The sequence below is a fragment of the Camelus ferus genome, chromosome X (genome assembly GCF_009834535.1).
Source record: "Camelus ferus isolate YT-003-E chromosome X, BCGSAC_Cfer_1.0, whole genome shotgun sequence".
NCBI lineage: Eukaryota > Metazoa > Chordata > Mammalia > Artiodactyla > Camelidae > Camelus > Camelus ferus.
In genome coordinates this window covers 55,475,789-55,497,314 of record NC_045732.1, presented here as the reverse complement: position 1 = coordinate 55,497,314, position 21,526 = coordinate 55,475,789, and the positions used below count along the sequence as shown (strand labels likewise).

The window sequence follows — 21,526 nt, the reverse complement described above, 5'->3', positions numbered from 1 at the left end:
CAGGTCATAGTAATGCAGTGAAGTGGGGAAGGAAGTGGCAGGAGTGGTAAAGACCACAGTGAACCGTTGAGCACAGGACGCATCTAAAGGGAACAGCTGCTACATGACCGTAAGTCTCATTTGCAGACCCTGTGTCATCAGATTTTTCTCTTACTCAAAGACGCCAGAGATCCAGATTGTTTATGCCAGGGTAATTTTTTTTTTCACTTTTAAGTATTTTTTTTTATTGAAGTATATAGCCAGCTTGCAATTTTGTATCAATTTCTGGTGTACAGCATAATGCTTCAGTCATATGTACATACATATGTTTGTTTTCATATTCTTTTTCATCATAAGTTTCACCATAAGATTGAATATAGTTCCCTGTGCTATACAGTATGCATTTGCTTATCTATTTTATATATATTAATATCTGCAAATCTGGAACTCCCAGTTTATCCCTGCCCCACTAGGGTAGTTTTTTTTTTAACTGTGAGGTCATACAGAACTTATCTACAGGTGGATTTATCCCATGGACTTCCCAGTTGGCAACTCCTTGCTATAGGTAAATGACAATTTTTATTTGTACCTTTAAGAGGATATTTTTCACCAAATTGGGATTTTTAAAAACTTATTATCGCCATTCCAAAATGCTTCTTTGTTGCATCAAACTCATGATTAGCAACTGTGGTTAAGCAGTGAATTTGAGCCATGCATATACCATTTCAGAAGTCTAGACTTGGATTTTGAGTTACTGTATAAATTGAGCATCCCTTACAGAAACCACAAGCATTCCAGTGGTATTTTTCTTGTTCCAGTTTCGACAGCCTAGAAATGCTGGGGTTAACCTTTGACTATGTCCTAATGATGGTGTTATTTTTTCTCAAATTCTTGGAGTTATGCTTTCCTCAGTTTCCTCTCTTCTGCCCTGATCCAGGACTTATCACTTAACTGGATTCCTGCTGTAACCCTAGCTGCCTCCTGGTCCCAGTATCTGCCTCCTTTCTTGAGTTGGTTGACATGTAACTTCCAATGGCATTCTGTTGTTGGTCACATCAGATCCAAATGCTTCTACCTCCCTTTAAACCCCCTTCCATAATCATTTTGTCCTTCAGCTCCTTCCTGTCATTACCCAATTTGTCCATCCATTCAGTTATTCAGGTATCTCTATACATTCTCACCTTTCTGCATTTTCTTATATTTTCTCACCTTTTAGACACTGCACCGCCCCTAGTAGCCTAATGTGTTCCCATTAAAGGCTTCAGATATTCAGATCTTCTACTACTTCTGGCTGCAGGAAGCTGTGTGCTTTTAGGCAAGTAGTTGAACTGCTCTCATTTTCTATAACAGGCAAATTGGTTTAGCTGGGTTGTTTTTCCTTATGTAGAATTTTTTTTTAATCGAAGTATAGTCAGTTACAATATGTCAATTTCTGGTGTACAGCATAACATCCCAGTCATGCATATACATACATATATTTGTTTTCATATTCTTTTGCATTAAGGGTTATTACAAGATATTGAATATAGTTCCCTGTGCTGGTCTAGCTGTTTTAAAGGTTTCCTCAAGTTTTAACATCCTGTAACTCCTTCCCCTCTAATACATTGACCTCTTTCTTTTCTGAACTCCCTTATAATACTCTTAGTCTCTACCACCTAACATTATCTTCAGTTTTTCTTTAGTTGTTACACTTAATAACGTCATTTGTGTCACATGCTTAACAGAAGGCTAAATCTGTGACTTCAACATTTGCAGCTACTGCAGATCAGTGCAGTGCGGGTTATAGTTGGTTGATTTGAGCAATTTCAGTCTCATACACAGCCCAAGGTGAATCCTGGATGACAGCTCTACCTTCAGGTTCCAGGCTAGTACCATTAACTTTTGAACCGAGAAGGCTTGCAGACCTTTTCCTGGGACTTGCCTAACACAAGTGACTGTCCTTTGTTTTACTTTACTAGATGAATTGATACGTGCCAACAAAGGGGACAAACAAGTAAAAGTACCTGGGATCGCAGAGGCTTGGATCACTTTTGTGTGTGAAACATCTCAGTTTGAAATGTGACAGTCTTGAGCAGTGGTTCAGTTTGGGAGGGTCGATTAAAGAATCAATGGCTTTGGGGTATGAAGAAGGTGTAGCGAGTGAGCAGTTTAAAGAAGCCCAGGAACCACAGAGGAATAAGACTATTTGACCCAGGAGTCAATTTTGTAATAAATAGGAAAGGGTGAAGTTACTGAACATATAACCCACAGGAGAAAAGAACATGGTTTTTGTGAGGTAATTATACTTCAGCATCTAACAGGGTTCTTTGAGAGGGGTGTAAATAAGGTGTGAACAAGGGGGAGCCAGTGAACACTGAGACTTTCAAAAAGCCTTTGATAAGACTTTTGACCAAAGACTGCTTTAAAAAATGTCCTCTCACCATGGGGTTGGGGATAATGTTTAGTCATGCGTAGAGATCTAGTTTAAACCAGGAAGGAAACAACGGGTGGCTTAAATGAGATCTCAATTGCCTGGGGAGATTTTTACAGTAGGCTCTCCCAGGAATCAATGTTCAGTTTTTTTTAAACATTTTTATAAATGATTGGCAAGTAAGCCTAGTAACTCTCTCAGCTGCTTCCTAATTTAGAGTTGACACTGAGAGCTTGTGGATAGTAAAATACTAAGCTGAAGAGTATTAGCTGAAGGGCTGTTTCACAAGGCAATGTGAGAAGGCAGGAAAATGGCATGAGTGACTGTCTCCAGGAAGATGGCTCTGTACATGTTTTTCAACCTACTGAACAGGATTGGCATTCAGCCATAAAAAAGAATAAAATAATGCCATTTGCAGCAACATGGATGGACCTAGATATCATCATATTAAGTGAAGTAAGCCAGAACGAGAAAGAAAAATACCATATGATGTCACTTATATGTGGAATCTAAAAAAAAATGGCGGTGGGGGACACAAATGAACTTATTTACAAAACAGAAACAGACTCACAGGCATGGAAAACAAACTTATGGTTACCAGAGGGAAAAGAGGGTGGGAAGGGATAAATTGGGAGTTCGAGATTTGCAGATATTAACTACTATATATAAAATAGATAAACAAGTTTCTACTGTATAGCACAGGGAACTATGTTCAGTATCTTGTAGTAACTTATAAAGGAAAAGAATATGGAAACGAATATATGTATGTATATGTATATATGTATGACTGAACTATTATGCTGTGCACCAGAAATTGACACAACATTGTAAACTGACTATACTTCAGTTAAAGAAAGAAAGAAAAAGTGATCAGGAGTCATTATGTAGGGAATCTCTGAGGATACTTGCTCTGGGTATTCTTATGTCTATATTTAGAAAGACATACATAATACTGACATAGTCATGAAGGGCATTCAGAATAAAAGAGTATATTATTGTCCTGATTCAAAATTGATACCTCTTTCTTTGTGCTATTTATACAATTGGAGTTTTGAAGACTAGGCAGCAAAATGGATTCAGGATTTGAATCAGGATTATTCAAATAAGAAATGAATACATGATGTACAGAATATCACAGCAGAGAAAGAGTCTAAGGAAGGAGATTAATCAAAAGAAACTTCACGGAGAGCCTAAGTGGGTATACTCTGGACTTGTTTGCGACATCCCGAAAGTTTAAACAAAGAGCTTTTCTTTGGAATTTGAAAGGTCTCTTTTTAAATGAATTTACTTTAACAGGTATGTGGCAAATAAGAAACGTGAGGCTGTTAGCCTGAGTGTTCAGGCTGAAAAGTGCAGTTTTATTAAGAACTTAGTTTAAATTGTAATATGTTTAAAGAGTAGTCAGAAAACATCAGTGCTTTCCCATCAAAATCTCTGTTGATGTCATTGTGATAGGCTATACTGAAGAATCATTGACTAGGCACAGTGATTCTGGCTCTTATTATACAAACCATTTTTCCCAAGAACTATAGATACAGAACCTAGGTTGCAACCCAGGCATATAAATTGACCCCCAATATTTTTGAAAGACTTTATTTTTTTAAAATTGAATGATGACTTGTATTCTTTAATTTATGCTAATTTATTCTGGGCCCCTGGTGTAGTTATTAACACAGATCTGTTTCTGTCATCCAATACATAGTTTTATTGTGACTTTTCCTATAGAAGGTTAAATTTAAGGACAGCTGGAAAAGCTGGAAGAAAAAAAAAAAGAATATATCATCTACAGAATGTCACCAAGAACAGAGGAAGCTAGATATATGGCTAAGATCTATAAAATAGAGGCAGTTTCTGGGAGTGAGTTTTCTGAAGGCTATGTATTGCTTTTTGACAGCTTTTTCTAAGTTAAGCATGATGATAATGCCTTCCTAGAGTGACAGCAATGCCTAACGGACAATCTGTCTGCTCACAACCTTTTCACTGAGTGTGAAATTTACATCAAAAGACCCATTGGACTCAGATACTTGTACCATATAATTTCTTGAATTATCAACAATGCTATGCCCTTCCAGAACCATGGTAATTCCTTGAAAGCACAGAAACTAATCTGTTGTGCCTTACTATGTAGAGATTGGTACCCAGAGTATTAAGTCATAATTTTGATGAATGGTCTGGAAGTAGTGGTTGTCGAGGTTAGTAACAATTAGCTGACTCTAATGACCAAACCCCAGTGAAGGAGGAGGGTTTTTGCAGAAGCCATTCATAGCGCTGCCCATACTGGAAGACTGTATCAGACTCGAGTAGTTGCATTTAGTTGTTACACACTTCAGAGGGGAGGCTGCTCTCATGAATATGTGAGTTACCTTAAGCTTGTCTTCAGGAGGACATCTCGCTGCTGCCTCTAGTCCATCAGCAGTTCTTGTCAGCATTACATCTCAAATATACTCCCAGTCTCTCCACCTTACCTCCATTGCCATGACCCTGCTTCACATCATCATCATCTCTCACTGGTCTACCCTGGACATAACTGGCCTGCTCTTTTTCCCTCTTGCCCTCATGACAATTCTCCAGACAGCACCCAGGCTCATTTAAAAAAAAAAAAAATCTTATTATGTCACTGCCCTGCTCAGAACCTTCTGGTGGCTTCTCATCATACTTAGAATAAAATTCAAAGTCTTTAAGAAAATTTTTTTACTATAACTATATATAATTTATTTGTATAAATTATTTATTTAAGTTTTTAATTTTTAAAATATATATTTTTATTATAGTTGTCAAAGTCTTAAAAATTTTACTATCACTATATTTGTTTAAATTATTTAAATTTTTGATTTTTAAAATACATTTTTTATCAAAGTCTAGTTGATTTACAGTGTGTTAATTTCAGGTAATTTCAGGTATATAGCAAAGTGATTAGTTATACATATATATTCTCTTTCAGATTCTTTTTCATTATAGGTTAACTATAAGATATTGAATATAGTTCCCCATGCTATACAGCAGGTCCTTGTTGTTTACCTATTTTATATATAGTAGTATGTATATGTTAATCCCAAACTCCTAATTTCGAAGTCTTCATTTTGGCCTTTGAAACCTGGCATGATCAAGCCCCTGACTATATTTGTGATCCCATTTCACACTATATTTCTTCCTATTCATCATGTTCCAGCCCCACTGGCGCTCTCTCTTTCTCAAATACAGCGATCGAGTTTGCACTTCCAAAGTTTTCAAATTTGCTGTTTCTTTTGCTGAGTGTGTTCTTCCTCCAGATCTTCACATGGTTAATTTCTTCTGGTCACTTAGGTCTCAATTCTAATATCATTTCCTCTAAGAGGCACTCCCTGATAATTGTTGTCTAACGTTCAGACCCCTGCATCATCCTGACATCCTTATTCCTCCTTTATTGTTTCAGGGCACATAGCACTATCTAGTTATTTTATTTCTTGTTTATTGTCTCTCTCATGCGCTACATAAGTTATATGTCAGCAGGTACAGCATTTGTCTTGTTTACTTTTATATCCCTACTATGCAGCGCTGCATCTGGTACACAGTAGGCCTAGTTTCATAAATATTTGGTAATGAAGAAGTAAATCTCAGTGCTTATCGGCATTAGCAGTTCTCTTAGAACTGGCACAGTTTCCTCCATGGAAGGTAGTTGAATTGACCAGGTACCTAAGTTGCTTAAATTGTGTTGAAGAAGCTACAGGGCTTGAACACCTGAAGGCAGATGTTCATAGTCCTTAACAGCAATTTAGCCTACAAACCCCTCATGAGTGATACAGTCTGTAATCATTGTCTCCTTTGCTATAGAAAGTGAGAGCTAACAAAAGCTACAATTCATTTAATGTTTATGATGTACCAGGCACAGAATAGCACTTCACGTCCATTAACTCATTTAATCCATGCAACAACCCTATGTGATCGGTATTATTATCCCCATTTTAGAGTCTTGAGAACTGAAGGATAGTCACATGGCCAGTGAGTAGGGGAATCCGGATAGGTGCCTAGGCAGTCTGACTCCTGAGACAGACCATCCACATGGATTTCACAACCACCTTTACCAGATGATCTGTTGATCTCTGTGCAGTTTGTATGTCACAACTGAGACTATACATTTGACTTTTAGTGACCTTTCAGTTTCAGTGATCACTGCTTACCAAACAGGTTCCCTCGGGTTCTGTCACCACGACCAATATCAGATAGGGCTTTGCCATTTAGGTCATACTGGATCGCTGGAATGAGACCATGTTGTAATGGAGCATTCATCTGAGGATTTTTTTGGTTTTGTTTTTTATTTTCCTTTCTCTTTTGATGGTCTTGCTGCATAGTCTAAAACTTCATTGTCATGAATCCCAAGAACTTACAGCAAGGGATGAGGCCTGGCTTGGGATTCTTATGAATGTAACTGTTTACTGAGGCTGCAGGAATCATTACCTATTGTGTAGCTTTTGCTCTTAAGAAAGCATTCAGTTCTGGGCCAGTAGGAAGTCTATGCTGAATTGAATGACAGTGGCTTGAGTTGTTGAGGGGATAGTGGGTGGAGGGGGGAGATGATGCTGTGACTTAAATGCTACCCAGTTTTCTATCCCCAGGAGACAGACCAACTATAGCAAAAATGCATCATTCATTTCTGACACCCAGTATACAGTCATTCTCCTTCCCCCTACTTCCTGCAAGAAGAAAGTAGGAAAGAAGAAAGAAAAAAAAGATAGTATAAGTTTTAAGTAAAAACTCTGCTAAATAATAAAATATGTAACCAATAAACAATGATGTAGTAGTAGGAATATTCAATATAGGTATGTAACCCATAACCATGCTATATTCTATATAATATATATTTAAAGTGTGTTTGTCAACAGCACTAAGACGTTTGGGACCCCCTGTGTGTGTGTGTGTGTGTGTGTGTGTGTGTGTATTTAAGTATTGAAAAAATAAACACGTATACACATAAGCCTTCCCAGACAGAATTTTCAGACCAGCAGGCACTGGGTAAACATGATAGAAAACTCAGTGTGTTATTTTAAATGTCATGCTCTGATAAATGTATGTCTGAATGCAGTTAAAAATAAGTAACAACAGCTGAACTTTGTAGAGATAGATGCAATCACTGAAGTTTTATTGTCTTTCACAAAACTCAGACTTGCTGAATTACTGTTGATTGGAACTTCTGCTGTATCAGTACAGTTTAAGCTGGCGAGTCACTAAAAAGCACAGTGATGATGACCAATGGTCACTCCGTATTCTCTTGTAACAGACCTTTTTTGTTGGGTTTATTTTTAATGGTATTTGATAAAGTGTTTCAAATATATTTCTGTAGTGGCTTTTGTTTTTGGGTAGTATTACCTACTGTATTTAGTACAGTAGTAGATTTTTTTTAAGTAAGTTCCATAAAACTTATACTTCCTTGCGTCTAGGCCCCATAGTACAGTCTAGAAGGTAGATGTACAGAGCTATCTTGCCAGGCATCATGTTAGGTTCCAAGATGGCTGATATGAACTGTACCAAATCTGGGACCTGACTGACATCTCAGCCATCAGTGTTCACTATGTTTGGTAGCTTAATTGTCCATCATTAAAGATGTGTAAACCCTTGGATCACTAGGCTGCCATTTAATGCACTGGAGGAAAACGTGTATCTTGTAGCGCCTTATTACCTTCAAAAAAATTAATGGTGCAGTGTTTCCCTTCTACTAACAGCACTTTCTCTATTTAAAAATCTCTATCTTACCAATATATACTTTATAAATCACTTTTTAAAACGTGAATTGCAGCGTATTCCTAATTTTCTAGGTACTAGATGAGTACTCCCATGGTTATTCTAACTCTGAGCTTATATTCTGTCTAAAATGAAGTCACAATAATCCACTTAACATGTACAGATAGAGAATAAACATATACTTTCAGGGAGCCAATAAGATGGAGAAATTGAGGAATTATTTCACTCTCTGTAATGATCTTTGCGAGTTGTCAGGAATTAGAACAACTCTGAGAGTAACTTTTACTCTCTTGACACCATGTTGCTTTCCTTCATAATGTCAAAAAGGATGGTACTGACAGTGAGGCAGGTTGTATGATGGTTATCAGAGAAGCCACTGGGACCAGATCACCTGAGTTTTCATTCAGCAATACCATTTACTAAATGACCTTGAGCAAGTCACTTGACCTCTCCTTTCCTTGCCTCAGTCTCCAAATCTGTAAAACTCTCCCATAGAGCTGTAGGGGGCAGTGTGTTAATACATGTAAAGCTTCTAGCATGTAATAAGCATTCAACGCGAGCCATAATGATTATTTGTATTGTTCTTGTTATTGGCTGTGTGCCCCAAAGACTATTGCATAACCAATAGTTATTTTCTCATTTCTCTTGTAATTCCCCACTTCTCATGTAAATGACTGCTATTTGAGTTTTGAATGCAGCTCTCAAGAATTACTTGTTGGAGAGGTGGGGGTTATTCAGTGGTAGAGTACAGGGTTAGCATGCACGAGGTCCTTGGTTCAATCCCCAGTACCTCCATTAAAAAACAGTACAAAAAAGAACTGCTTGCTGTTTATTTTGCTTGTTACCCACTCATAAAAGATTTCTTCAATGGCTCATTGTCACTGTGTAGCACCCCTCTAACCACAAAAAAATTTTTTTAAAGACCAAGTGTAAAAATGATTGATAAGATTATCACACAGAGGAGTCTTCATCAACCCCCTCATTTTGCCCAGCACTTTTTACAAAACACTGATTTTCGTCATTTGAGCATGAGGTACGTGATGAAAATACAGAGGTGACAGAGAATAAATGCCACCATTATGAGCAACACATATCTCCCCTAACAGGCAAGACTAGTATGAGGGAAAAAGCTAAAGACAAGCAGTATGAAAAACATACGTGTACAGCTGTCCGCTTTGGCAGTTACAGAAATTTATATGTAGATATCAAGTCATCTTTTTTTCCAAGAGCACAAAAATACCGCCTATGTTCTCATTTAAAATTAAGGGAAAATTTGTTGAATTATTGTGACAGTGTCTCATTATTGGACTTCTTCCTCTGTAATATTCACCATCATTCTCTCAGACTGTTACTGGAGAGTAGGTTCTTGTCTTGCAAAGAATTTCAGAGTGAGCCATAGTAAAGTGAAAGCAAGTTTAAATAGAGGAATATACATTGCATAGACAGAATGAGGTCTGTCTCAGAAGGGAGAGTGGCCCTAGGGTGTTGGGGGTGTTTAGTTTTTATGGGCTAAGTAATTTGATATGCTAACAAGTGGGAGGATTATTCCAGCTGTTTTGGGGAAGAGGTGGGAATTTCCAGGAATTGAGCCCCTGCCCACTTTTTGGCCTTTTATGGTCAGCCTGGGAACTGTCATGGTGCTTGTGGGTGTGTCATTTAGCAGCTAATGTATTATAATGAGCCTATGATGAGACCCAAGGTCTACTGGAAGGCGAATCTTCTGCCATCTTGGGCCAAGCTGATTCTAACCAGTGTATGTCCTTTCTTCAGCAGCTATGTAATTCTTCTAATGGTTGTGCTCTGCCCCCTTCCCTCCTGTCTCAAAACTAGTTGTTAACATTCTTTACATTCTTATGTTTCTTCTATATAGTATATGCCCACTGTTAATAAATCATGTTTTTGTAAACTAGGTGGTTTTTTGATGGCTTACTAAAATATTATAGATGCCTCTATTGCACTTTATATTTTTTCAAAGGCCCCATTTACCATAAACATGTCATAGAAATTAGTTTTCAAACAAAAAGATACTTGATAATATTATATACTAAAGTAGCAATGTTTTCATAACAAGTGTGATATATAATGAAAGGAGATCTTTGTAGAAAATTACCTTTAATTTTAGCTAAGTGGATTTCTTACGCTTTTGATAATACTGTAATAGCCTATAACATGTTTTATGATTTTTTTAACCTCATACACTCTCTGACTAATTCTGAACTTGATGCCCTTGCTTTTCTTGGAATCTGGGAAGATACCTAAAAATTGTTTTTCCCCAAAAGGGGAGTTGATGCGTGTGTGTGTGTGTGTGTGTGTGTGTGTGTGTGTGTGTGTGTAAACACAGAACAATGTGACTGAAGTTGGTAACAGCTCATCTATAGCTGCTTACATGAAAGTTACAAACACTGGTGGAGCAACTCACATGACAAAAAGATATCCCTGGGCAAGTGAGAATGCTAATTATGTGGTTCAGACTTTTAACTTGCTTGTCTGTTTTGGGGCCTTAACCTAATTCAGCTTGTTTATTTTTAGTGAGCCAGCAATATTTCATGTGCCAGTATCAATGGGAAATTGATGGTGAAAGTGGGACTGTTTGTCTCAGTCACATCAGTTTCACTGTTTCAGTAGTATTCCATTACTAACAATAGGAGGCAGAATGCCACTTGAGAAATGTAGCTAAACAGTCCTACAGAAAGGTTAGAAATCCTTCTAATCCTCTTTTCACTCTGTTGAATGCAATGTCTCAAATAGTACCAGGTGTACCAGCATAATTAATAAATATTGTTCCATAATTTGATATGTGACTGGTGAACAAGATTAGCAAGAAGGGAGAATATGTTGTAGCTGATGTTCTGGGTGAAATTTATAGTCAAAAGGATTTCCAGACACGTGAAATTTTGCTTGCTTGTCATTTCTTATATTATTCTAAATTTCTCAGTGGAAATAAACCCTAATTTCCTTGTTGTTCTATACCAGAAGGAATTATTACCTAACCTAATTAGCTTGATCATAGCTACTAAAATGATTAAATTTACAAAGATGGTAGGAATCTTACGCCATATTTAGAGAAAGCCGCTTATCTCTACCACTGATTTATATTTTTCCTTATAATCTAATTATGAAATACTTTAAGGATGTTTCAGAAAGAACAGAGAATAGAATAAAGACCACCCATGTGACCACTAACAGTTTTGCCAAATCTTAACATTTTGCCATATTTGCTCTAAATATGTTTTTTAAAAAAACTGAACTGAGCAGTTGAAATCTTCAGTGTAACTTCACTCTTTCCCTTCCCAGAGATAACTATTTTCCTGAATTTGGTGGCTATAATTCCTTTAAATGTTTGTGTACTTTTACTGCATATATATGTATCCATAAATGATATATAGTACTAGTTTGCATATAAAGTTTTGAAACTTTTCATTTATAAATGATGTCACTTTGGACATACTCTTCCCCAACTTGCTATTATTGCTCAATATTTATGGGGTTTTTTTGGTCATTTATCCATGTTGATAGTCAGTTCATTCATTTAAATGGCTTATAGCATTCCATAGTACAATGTGAGAGATTAAGCCAACTGTATGGTTAAAGGATGCAGTCCCCCCACGACTGCTCACACTTCTTTTTTTTTTCTTTTTTTTTAATTGACGTATATTCAGTTTACAATGTTGCATCAGTATCTGGTGTACAACATAATGTTTCAGTCATATATATATTCATTTTCATATTCTTTTTCTTATAGATTACTAGATATTGAATATAGTTCCCTGTGCTATACAGAAGAAACATGTTTATCTATTTTATATATAGTAATTAGTGTCTGCAAATGTTGAACTCCCAATTTATCCCTTCCCACCCACTTTCCCCTCCCCATAACTGTAAGTTTGTTTTCCATGTCTGTGAGTCTATTTATGTTTTGTGAATAAATTCATTTGTCTTTTTAGATTCCACATATAAGTCATACCACATGGAATTTTTCTTTCTCCTTATGGCTTATTTCATTTAGAATGATGATCTCCAGGTCCTTCCATGTTGCTGCAAATGACATTATTTCATTATTTTTTTATGACTGAATCATATTCCATTGTATAATCATACCACAATTTCTTTAACCAGTCATCTGTTAACGGACATTTAGGTTGTTTCCTTGTCTTTGCCCACACTTTTGACACAAACTGCAAGTTTGGGGATTCCCAAAACCACCCTCAGTTTTGATAGTTCACTCAAAGGACTCCCAGGACTCACTCAAAGCTGTTACACTCACACTTATGCTTTATTACAGGGAATCAGTGTAGATTGAGATCGGTCAAGGGAAGAAGGGATAGAATACAGGGCGTTCCAAATGTGGAGCTTTCACTTGTCCTCTCCCCACGGAGTCAGGACAGCGTTTCTCTCCTGGCACTGATGAATGGCAGTGCGCACTGAGATGGCTAACCAGTGAAGCTCACTCCATTGCTCAGGCATGACTGATTTGGCCATGGGGCTGATCTCAGTCTCCAGCCACACCAGAGGTTGACTGATACCACATGACCCAGCGCCTCCACCCTAAATCACACTTCGGTCTTTCTGGCATGGCTAATTCCTACCTTAAGACTCTTGTATGGCCAGCCCTAACCTCAAATCATATTGTTAGACTGCCTGGTGACCCAAGGCCACACAGACAAACAAGGACACTTCTTGTAGACTTGGCATTCCAAGGGCTTAGAGATCATCTCCCAGAAGCCACAGACAAAGGACAGACATCTTTGTGGACCGGGTTAAATTCTTTATTACACATATGAATATGCCACATTTTCTTCTGTTCATTCTCTTGATGGATATTTGGGTTGCATGTGATATATATCAAATAGTATCTATATTATTTAATTAATGAATACTTTCTGTAATACTGTGTGCCAGGTACTCTGTAGCTTCTTTACAAATATTAACACATTTAATCCTCAGGAGACTCCTATATGAAATAAGTGCTATTTTCTTATTCTACAGATGAAGAAAATAGGATACAGGGAGCCTAAATGCCTTTTTCAAGGTCACATAGCCAGTAGATGGAATAGCTGGAATATGAACTCAAGCAGTCAGAGTCCTTCCTCATAACATTCTGTTATGCTGCCTAAGAAAACTACAGCAACAAATATTTTTATTCAGATCTTTTTTTCTATACACATATACAAAAGAATCTTTGTAAGATTTATGCCTAAGAGTAGAATTGCTGCACTGTAGGAGTATATGTCTTCAACCTTATTAGACTGCCAAATTATTATCCAAACTGATATTTTTAAACAATTTGTAAGATATTTGTACATATGTTTTCTAGTCTGTGGCTTTTCACTTTCTTTTGTTATCCAGATGTTTATAATTTTAAGGTACTCTGTTTTTTTCCAATGTTTTCTCTGTGATTTTGCTTTTTGCATCTTTTTAAGAAATATTTTTTGGGGGAGGGTATAGCTCAGTGGGAGAGTTTGTGCTTAGCATGCACAAGGTCATGGGTTCAATCCTCAGTACCTCCATTAAAGTAAACAAACAAACAAAAAAACATAATTACCCCCCCAAAAAAAAGCAAAACCAAAAAAGTATTTCTTTCCCCTGAGCTCAAATGTACATCCTCCTATATTTTCTTCTAGAAGCTTTGCCTTTTATATTTATGCCTTTCATCTACCAGGGATTGATTCTGAATATGGTGTAAAGCAGTTATCTCAAAACCATTTTTGCAGTGGTCCATTCTTTCCCCACTGGTCCGTAATTTCACCTCTGTCGTGATCATATCCATATACTTCTGGTTCTTTTTATTAGTTTGCTCTTGCTGCCATAACAAATCACCACAAACTTAGTAGCTTAAAACAACACAAGTGTGTAACCTTACAGTCTTGGAGGTCAGAATTCTCAAATGGGTAGTCAGGGCTGCATTCCTTCTTGGGGCTCTAGAAGAGAATCTATTTCTTGCCTTTTCTAGTTTATAAAGACCGCCTGCCTTCCTTGGCTTGTGAGCCTCTTCCAGCAGTGGCTTTGACCTCTGCTTCCATCTTCAAATCTTCTCTGACTTTGACCCTTCTGCTGCCTTTTTTTAAAGTAACTTTCTGATGAGATATCACCCACTGGGATAATCCTGGATAATCTCCCCATCTCAAGATCCTTAATGTGATCGCACCTGCAGAGTCCCCGTGCTGTGTAAGAGAACCTACCCACAGGTTCCAGGAATTAGGATGTGAAGATCCGTAGTGGGGGCATTTACAGCCTATCACAGTCTTCTTTCTGGACCTTCCATTAATCTTGTATTTTTAATTCATCCCTTTTAAGCATACTCATCATATAATCCCTATCTGATAACTCTACTATCTGAATAAAGTTTTGGGGGAATCTAATCCTGCGATTTATTGTGTTTGTTAATTCTCACTCAGGATAAGATGTGTTTCTTCATCTGTTGTATAATTTTAGATTATAAACTCATCAAACTATGACAATCTCGTGTGGCCTGGGTTGAGGTCATATGGCTCCAGAAAGTTTTAGCAATTGCTTCCACCAAGTTTCCAAGGATACTACTGACCCAGAGCCACTTTTCATGATGTTTTATTGATTAAGGGTTTATTGGCTCATCTAGTTGTATAATTTCAAATCCCAGCTTGTGTGAGGGCGGACCACTGGTTATAAATACAGAGGTGTAATCTTCCTCCACCCAGAGTTTCAGATAAAATAATTTATGTTTTCTCTCTCGTAGTAAGTGGATTTTTCCTCTAGATCAGCCTTTCACTGAAGTATAGTCCTTTAAGGATCCAGACATTATTAGAGAATATCTCATTTTCTACTCCTTGCCTTGTTTGGATCCTAAGGCCTCTCTTTTCCCTACGTGGGCATTAAAACCCAAGCCCTTAGATTCATGAGTTAGGCAAACTCCTTAGAGCTTCTGCAGCATTAACTCCTGTGCTTACTGCTTTAGTTTTCAGTTCTTAGTTTAGTTTTTGCTTACTTTTATGGTAAGCAAAATCTCCAGTCTTCCCTGCTTACTTTCTCCTTGAAGTTTCTCTGTGGTCACTTCTGCTGCGGGGGTCTCACCCATCACCTCTTGAGGCTATTTGTAGCCTATATATATATATATATATCTTAGATGATCAGTAACTGGTTTGGTGGTGGGGATAGCTGAGCTTTGTTTAGGGACACTTTCAGCTTGGTCGCAATTCTAGGCTTCCACATCGTATTATTAGTAGTACCTTTGCTGTGTTAAAATATTACCAATCTTACTTCTGAGAGATTCTTAATACCTTGATAGAAAAAATAGCACATGATCAAAATCTTTTTTTCTCTAGGACCAGTTATTAATGTTAGATATTTGAAAGACCATAATGTTACCTTAATTTTCAACTCAAGAATCCTAATTCTCATTTTCCTATTCTCTTCCTAGGATGTGTGCGGTATTCGGTGGAATCTATTGTCTTCGCCATTCAGTACAGTGCCTTGTTGTGGACAAAGAGTCTGGAAAGTAAGGATGATATAAGTTACCTTCCTATATTTACACCCCAAGCACAGGTGAAAAATACTAAAGTCGATTTTTAAAAAAAATGATTCTTCAAAGATCCTCCTTGGTATTAATAACATATCAACCTTGATTAAAAGTAATTTGTGTTTAGATCCTTCAGAACAAGGAAAGTGAGTTCAGAATATAGAAACTAAATTAATTTCCCTGCAATATGACTATAGCTCCTGATCATCCAAGCTTGGAAGACAAATCATTTCAGCTGCCGGGGGTGGGTGATGAGTGATGTTAGTTTTCCTTGTGGCCTTACCTCCTCTAATTGATTTTCATCAGATGACAACAAAGCCCTCTGTTATTGCATTTTTAAAAATGGAGCTCACCTAAAGACTCATCAGATTAATCTCTGCTGATAATGCATGTCACTCCAAGAGAAAAGACTTTAATGAGTTTTTAGGTAGATTGTTGTCATAAACTATAGTGCCCTGTTATCTGAGAATAAATTCTTTCACAACCGTATCAGGCCTGCAAGCTGGTTGAGGATTGAAATAAGAAAGTACCTGTTTTTAAAGAAAGCTGAGTACTATCTATTTATCTGTGTATGTTTATATTTCAATTATATTTTTCTAGGATTTATTGTTTAGTAACTAAGATAAGATCTCATCTGAATTACACTAAGTTAGTAGTATTCTTTGATTTCTAGGTTTTACACTGAAACTTAAATGGATCAACTGATCACGTTTTAGGAGCTGTTCAAATTGCTATGTGTTTTTCTTTTTTGTTATATGTTCTTAAGTATCTACTGACCTATATCTCTTATATGACTGTTTTTAGGGAATATGTAAAGAAATAGTATTATTCAGGTTATAAAATACCTTAATATCTTGAACTGGCAGCTTAAAAACATAAATTTGAAGCTTTTTTTTCATTTTATAGTAATTCCAGATAGTCTAAGGGGCATAAAATGCCTGTTAACTTCTTGTAGACCCATTATAGTGCAATAGCTAGTATTTTGAGATATGGTGGAGAAAAAAATTCAACTAGAAATGTAATATTTAGACAGTGAATTTGCTTTAGAAAAGTAACTCTCTAGTATGAGATAAAATAGACACATGGTTTAAAGGCTTATAATTTCCTTTTAGCACTTTAACAGAAAGGTACTACATAAATGAAACATGATGATCTCCAGTGAAAAATCTATCCTTGAAGGCCCAGGGTATTCATATATTGATGCATGAAGAGCTCTGTGGAGGTTCATGAAGGAACAGTTGTCTTTATGACTCTTAGAGTCATTTGTCCTTATGCATTCATTTTGAAACGTATGCATGTTCCCATGTTGGAAAGCCAGATAATGAATTGCTTGTTTGGTGCTTATTTACTTAGATCCTTTTACCTTTTTTGGGCCTCATTCCAGTCCCACATGTTACTCTTAGTGACATGAAGAATTTGCATGGCTCATGTTTGTTTAAAAAAAATGGATGTATTAGTACAGTAATAGCATTTGTTGAACTAAAGACTACATTTACCTTAACTTTGACTTAGTTTTTATTACAGACTCTTAACAGAAGAAGTCTTCTTTATGACCTACTCTAGATTTCAATTGCAACAGATAGCTGACGGCTAAGGGTTTAGACCCTTTAGACCTTTCGACCCTTTAGAGACCAAAGTTTGGTGGGTTTTCAGATTTTATTGTGCCTATCAATCACCAGATAAAATTGTTTAAAATGCAAATTTCTATCTCTCACCCTGGGAGAGTGAAATTGGGTCATCTGCTTAGAGTGGAGCCAGGGAATTTGCAGTTTTAAGGAACACCCCCAAATGAAAATAATGTAGATTACACTGAAAAACAGTGATCTGTAAGGTAAAGTTCAGGATTTAGCCAATGGTACTGTGTTCTATGATGGACTGGTGAGACTCTCAGTCTTAATTCATTTCTTTTATATCTTCATAGAAAGACTTCTCAGACATAACAATTATTGTCTAACAACTCTTAAGGCATGCAATGGTCAGGTATCCCTGGAATGAAAGAAGACCTGGGACTCTTATCACAGCCACGAGTGACAGTGGGCAAAAGTCACTTTTCTCTGGGCAAAGCCAGTTCCTTTATCTGTAAGATGAGTTAGATGGACTCTGCAGTAATTTTCAGGTCTCCTCCTGGATATGATGTTCTTTGGTTGAATTATTGAAAGTACTTAGAAAGTACTAAGTTTTTCTGTAACATTTAGAAATAAATTGTCTTAAAATGTTTTACATGCCCAAATGTAGTCCATTCGCACATATTGGGTAATCTTCAGTCCCAGTGAGAAATTCAAAAAATGTCTGAACAACTGGTATGCGTCTACTTTAATGAATATAAATGAAATAGCAAAATGTCTACTTCTGCTATTTATTATTATTTTACTAGAACCTCAGTTTTCCAATGAATGACTTTTTCTTGGCCATCTTGGGTCTTTAAGATACAGCCATTGTGTATTCTCTGTGTGATTCTCTTACTGGAAAATTTATTCCAAGCCATAGCTGTTTATTTCCTTAGTAGTAGGACAGTTTTTAAAATTTGACCTCTGTGTGTAATATTCATGATATCTACAGTATTCTCACTCTACTAAATTACTTAAGTGATCTTGAAAAAGTTTTATTTAAGAGACAACCAGTACTTCAAAATTGCAAATTCATATCCTCATTAATAATTACCAAATTTATGTTTTTGATTCTTAAAAAAAAAAACCCATTCTTTCAAGTCAAATAGTCTCTATAAATATCTAAAATTACCATTGATTAAAGTTGACTCAGGCCAATGTATCTTTCCCAAACATCACTTTGCCATTCAAAGTCAAATAATTGAGAGACCTACCAGTAATAGAAGATGTTCTGTCAAGACTTGAATAGAAAATAAAGTGAGGGATAATTTTTTGAGGGAAAAACCTTGAGCTTATATTTGGGCATATCCAGCATACATTTCTTTGTAAGGAATCCAGATTGACGCAAACAGTTGTTTATTTTAAGTGTAATTGGCATATTAATCAAGGGATCTGCAAAGGTTTGCATTTGTCTCCTCTTAGATGGCCTTTCCTCTCCTACTTTACTATATGGAGTACTTGGCATCCCCTCTCCTCTTTGGTGTAATTAAGAGCTACTCATGCTTTGGGTCTAAGGTCTAAGTTTATTTCCTGATCCTACGGACTAGATCAGAACCCTCTGCCAGCGCCCAACTCAGGTCCCCTTGTATGATTGTAAATTCCCTATAAGAAAAGGCAGGATCTCATTACTCTGTCTCTAGAACCAAGGCAGGTTCCTGTCACCCATTATACTCAATAGCTTTGTATTAAATGAATGAATGAAGATTAAAAACTGATGAGAGCCCTTTTTTGTGCCTTTCTTTTCACCTTTCATTGAGGAAAGCTGATAGAAGCATAAATGATCATAGCATTGAGTTTAGCATGTGGATTACACATCAAAGTATTGTACAAACTTTGAGAGAAGAAATATGGAATATGGAACCAAACTCATGCTTATTTTCAGCTAGACCTTATTTTTTGTTCTTGTTTAATTCGCTCTTCTTGAGATCCGCATTGACTGTGCTCTATTTGCTATGTTATCCATTGGCTCTGCTTTCTTAATTTTCCAAGGACATGGGTATCAGTGGTTCTTTTTTCTACCCTCTTACTAAATTCTAATACTGAACCCCTCTGTTGACTGTTTCTGGAAACACTGAATGCTCTTGTTGAGCAACTTTCTTTTCCTTTACAGCAGTGCTGACCATGTAAAACGCCTGCAAATTAGATTTGGCTGTTTAGCAATGTAGCATTCGATAGTAGGGTAGCGTATGGATGACCTTGGGCCAGATATGTCTGTAATCAATAGTCCGAATCTAATTACTTCAGCTAGTGTTCCTTCTGAACTTCAGCTGTCTCACTTACTAGATTTTCTGCTGTTACTATTTTTTGGAGATGTCTTTTTTTCCTGATGTCAGGAATAACTGGATCTTTCTCAGATATTTGAAAATTACTTATGAATAGTATGTTAGACCAAGCATGAGGTGACTGATTCTTAATACTATTTGTCATTGTGGGGAAATCACTGCATTTCTGATTTTAGTATGTTCCATTTGTAAAATGGTAGCAATAATATTCTAGATATTTAACCACCACCAACCCACATGCTGGTATCTGTGGGGGTAAACAGGTGAATAAAACATGAATCTTGCCCTTGTGTACAAAGAGACAGCAGGAAAGAGTACAGGCTCTGAAGTCAGATTGACCTGGATCTGTAGAACTGGATCTGTACCCTGGCTTCCCCACATACTAGCTGAGTGAACGTTAACAAGTTGTTTAACCTCTCTGTGCTCCAGTTACTTTATCTGTAAAGCAGGATAGGACAGTACCTATCTCATTAGATTATTACGAGTATTAAGTGAACAGATAAAGCACATAGAACCCACATAGCAAGAACACAGTACCTGTTAACTAATAACAGTTATTAATGTAATTGGATGCTTTGGAATCCCACGGTGGAAATACAGTCCTTCTGTGCTATGCTAAGGAATTAGACTACAATCAGTGGTAGTTTTAAGTGGGTGAATAACAAGATTAGATTTGCTGCTTTTAAGTTTGCAATCCTGGCAGTGATCTGGAAGAAGTATGGTGATGGAAAGAGTTTCTTTACTTTCTAAGTCAGAGATTCTGTATCTTTGTTTGTATCTCTGCACTATTCACGTGCAAGGAAGACTTCCATCATCCATCCATCTGTTCCGTCATCCATGCAACAAGTATTACTTGTCTGTGTGCCAGGCACTGGGGACACAGCACAGAACAAGGCAGTCATGGTCTTTGTTCTCATGGAGCTTAGAGTCTACTGGGCAACACCGAAGAACAAGTAAATTAATGAGATAATTAACACATTGAGATCGGTTCAGTATGCAGATCTGGCTCTTTCTTTCCCTGTGTATAAAAAGCTTCAGTGACTTTATATTACAGTGAAATCTAAGACTGTTTATTTACATCGCTTACATGAGACGTGAGACTCTGGGATCTGACCTTTGCCTGCCTCTGTTAGTTTCTCTCTCTTCCCTCCCTGTTTCCATTTTATTGTCAGTTAATACTGAACTGCTTGTGGTTCCATGAACTTCTCTTACTTGCCTTTTTTCCCCCTACAAATGCTGCTCTTCCACTGGAAATATCCTTCTTTTTTGCTTGCATAACTGGTTTTTATCCTTTGAAAGCAGCTAATACATCACTTCCTCCAAAGAACATTCCCTGATACTCTACCCGCCCCCCAGCTTTCACCTCTTAGGACAGTACTTGGCACATGGTTGTTATGTCATGCATTTAGGTCAGACAGATGAGCCACCAACCCGCTAGCAGTCTTTTTAGACTTAAGAGTCTAGGGCAGTGTCAGTGGAGATGGAGAGAAGAGGCCAGTTTCCAGAAATTTTTATAAGGTGAAATCAAAATTCAGCACCAGATTAGATGTGGAAAGAGAGATTTTGAGCTAAGGAAACTGCATCTGCTGGTCATGCCATTAACTGAGATTGGGATTCCAAGGCAGGAAGCAGGTGAGGAGCCATGATGAACTCAGTTTGGGACATGCTAGGTTTAAAAAGGGTTTGGAGTCTGTCCAGAAAGAAAGAGAAAATAGACCATTAAAAAACATGGATACAGTAAAAAAAAATATGGATACAGAGCTTGGGATTGATTAGAACAAAGAACCGTAGGTTTGGAGTTATACTTGTGTTTGAAGCTATTGGAGTAGCTTTTTAGCCAAGAAAAATGAGTGATAGGCATTTTGGAATGGTTTCATTGAAGCAGTAGCATTTGAACTAACGTGTTTGAGAAAGCATGGAAGGGCATAGTGAGTCGGGAGAATTATTTTGTTTCCTTCAATGACTGGGAATCTTCTAACTTCCTTAATTAATGTATTTTCATTTTAATGACTTCATATGTGATTTCTACATTCCTTACCAT

General features: G+C 37.0%; 1 protein-coding gene across 1 annotated transcript in view; it reads left to right on the top strand.

Moving 5' to 3' along the window:
• The window catches only part of CHM (CHM Rab escort protein), a 171,708-nt gene that overhangs the window by 125,327 nt on the left and 24,855 nt on the right, over positions 1-21,526 (top strand). The window contains exon 9 of the mRNA XM_032474684.1: positions 15,498-15,575. Coding sequence (XP_032330575.1) covers positions 15,498-15,575 — 78 coding nt within the window. The remainder of the gene's footprint in view (positions 1-15,497; positions 15,576-21,526) is intronic.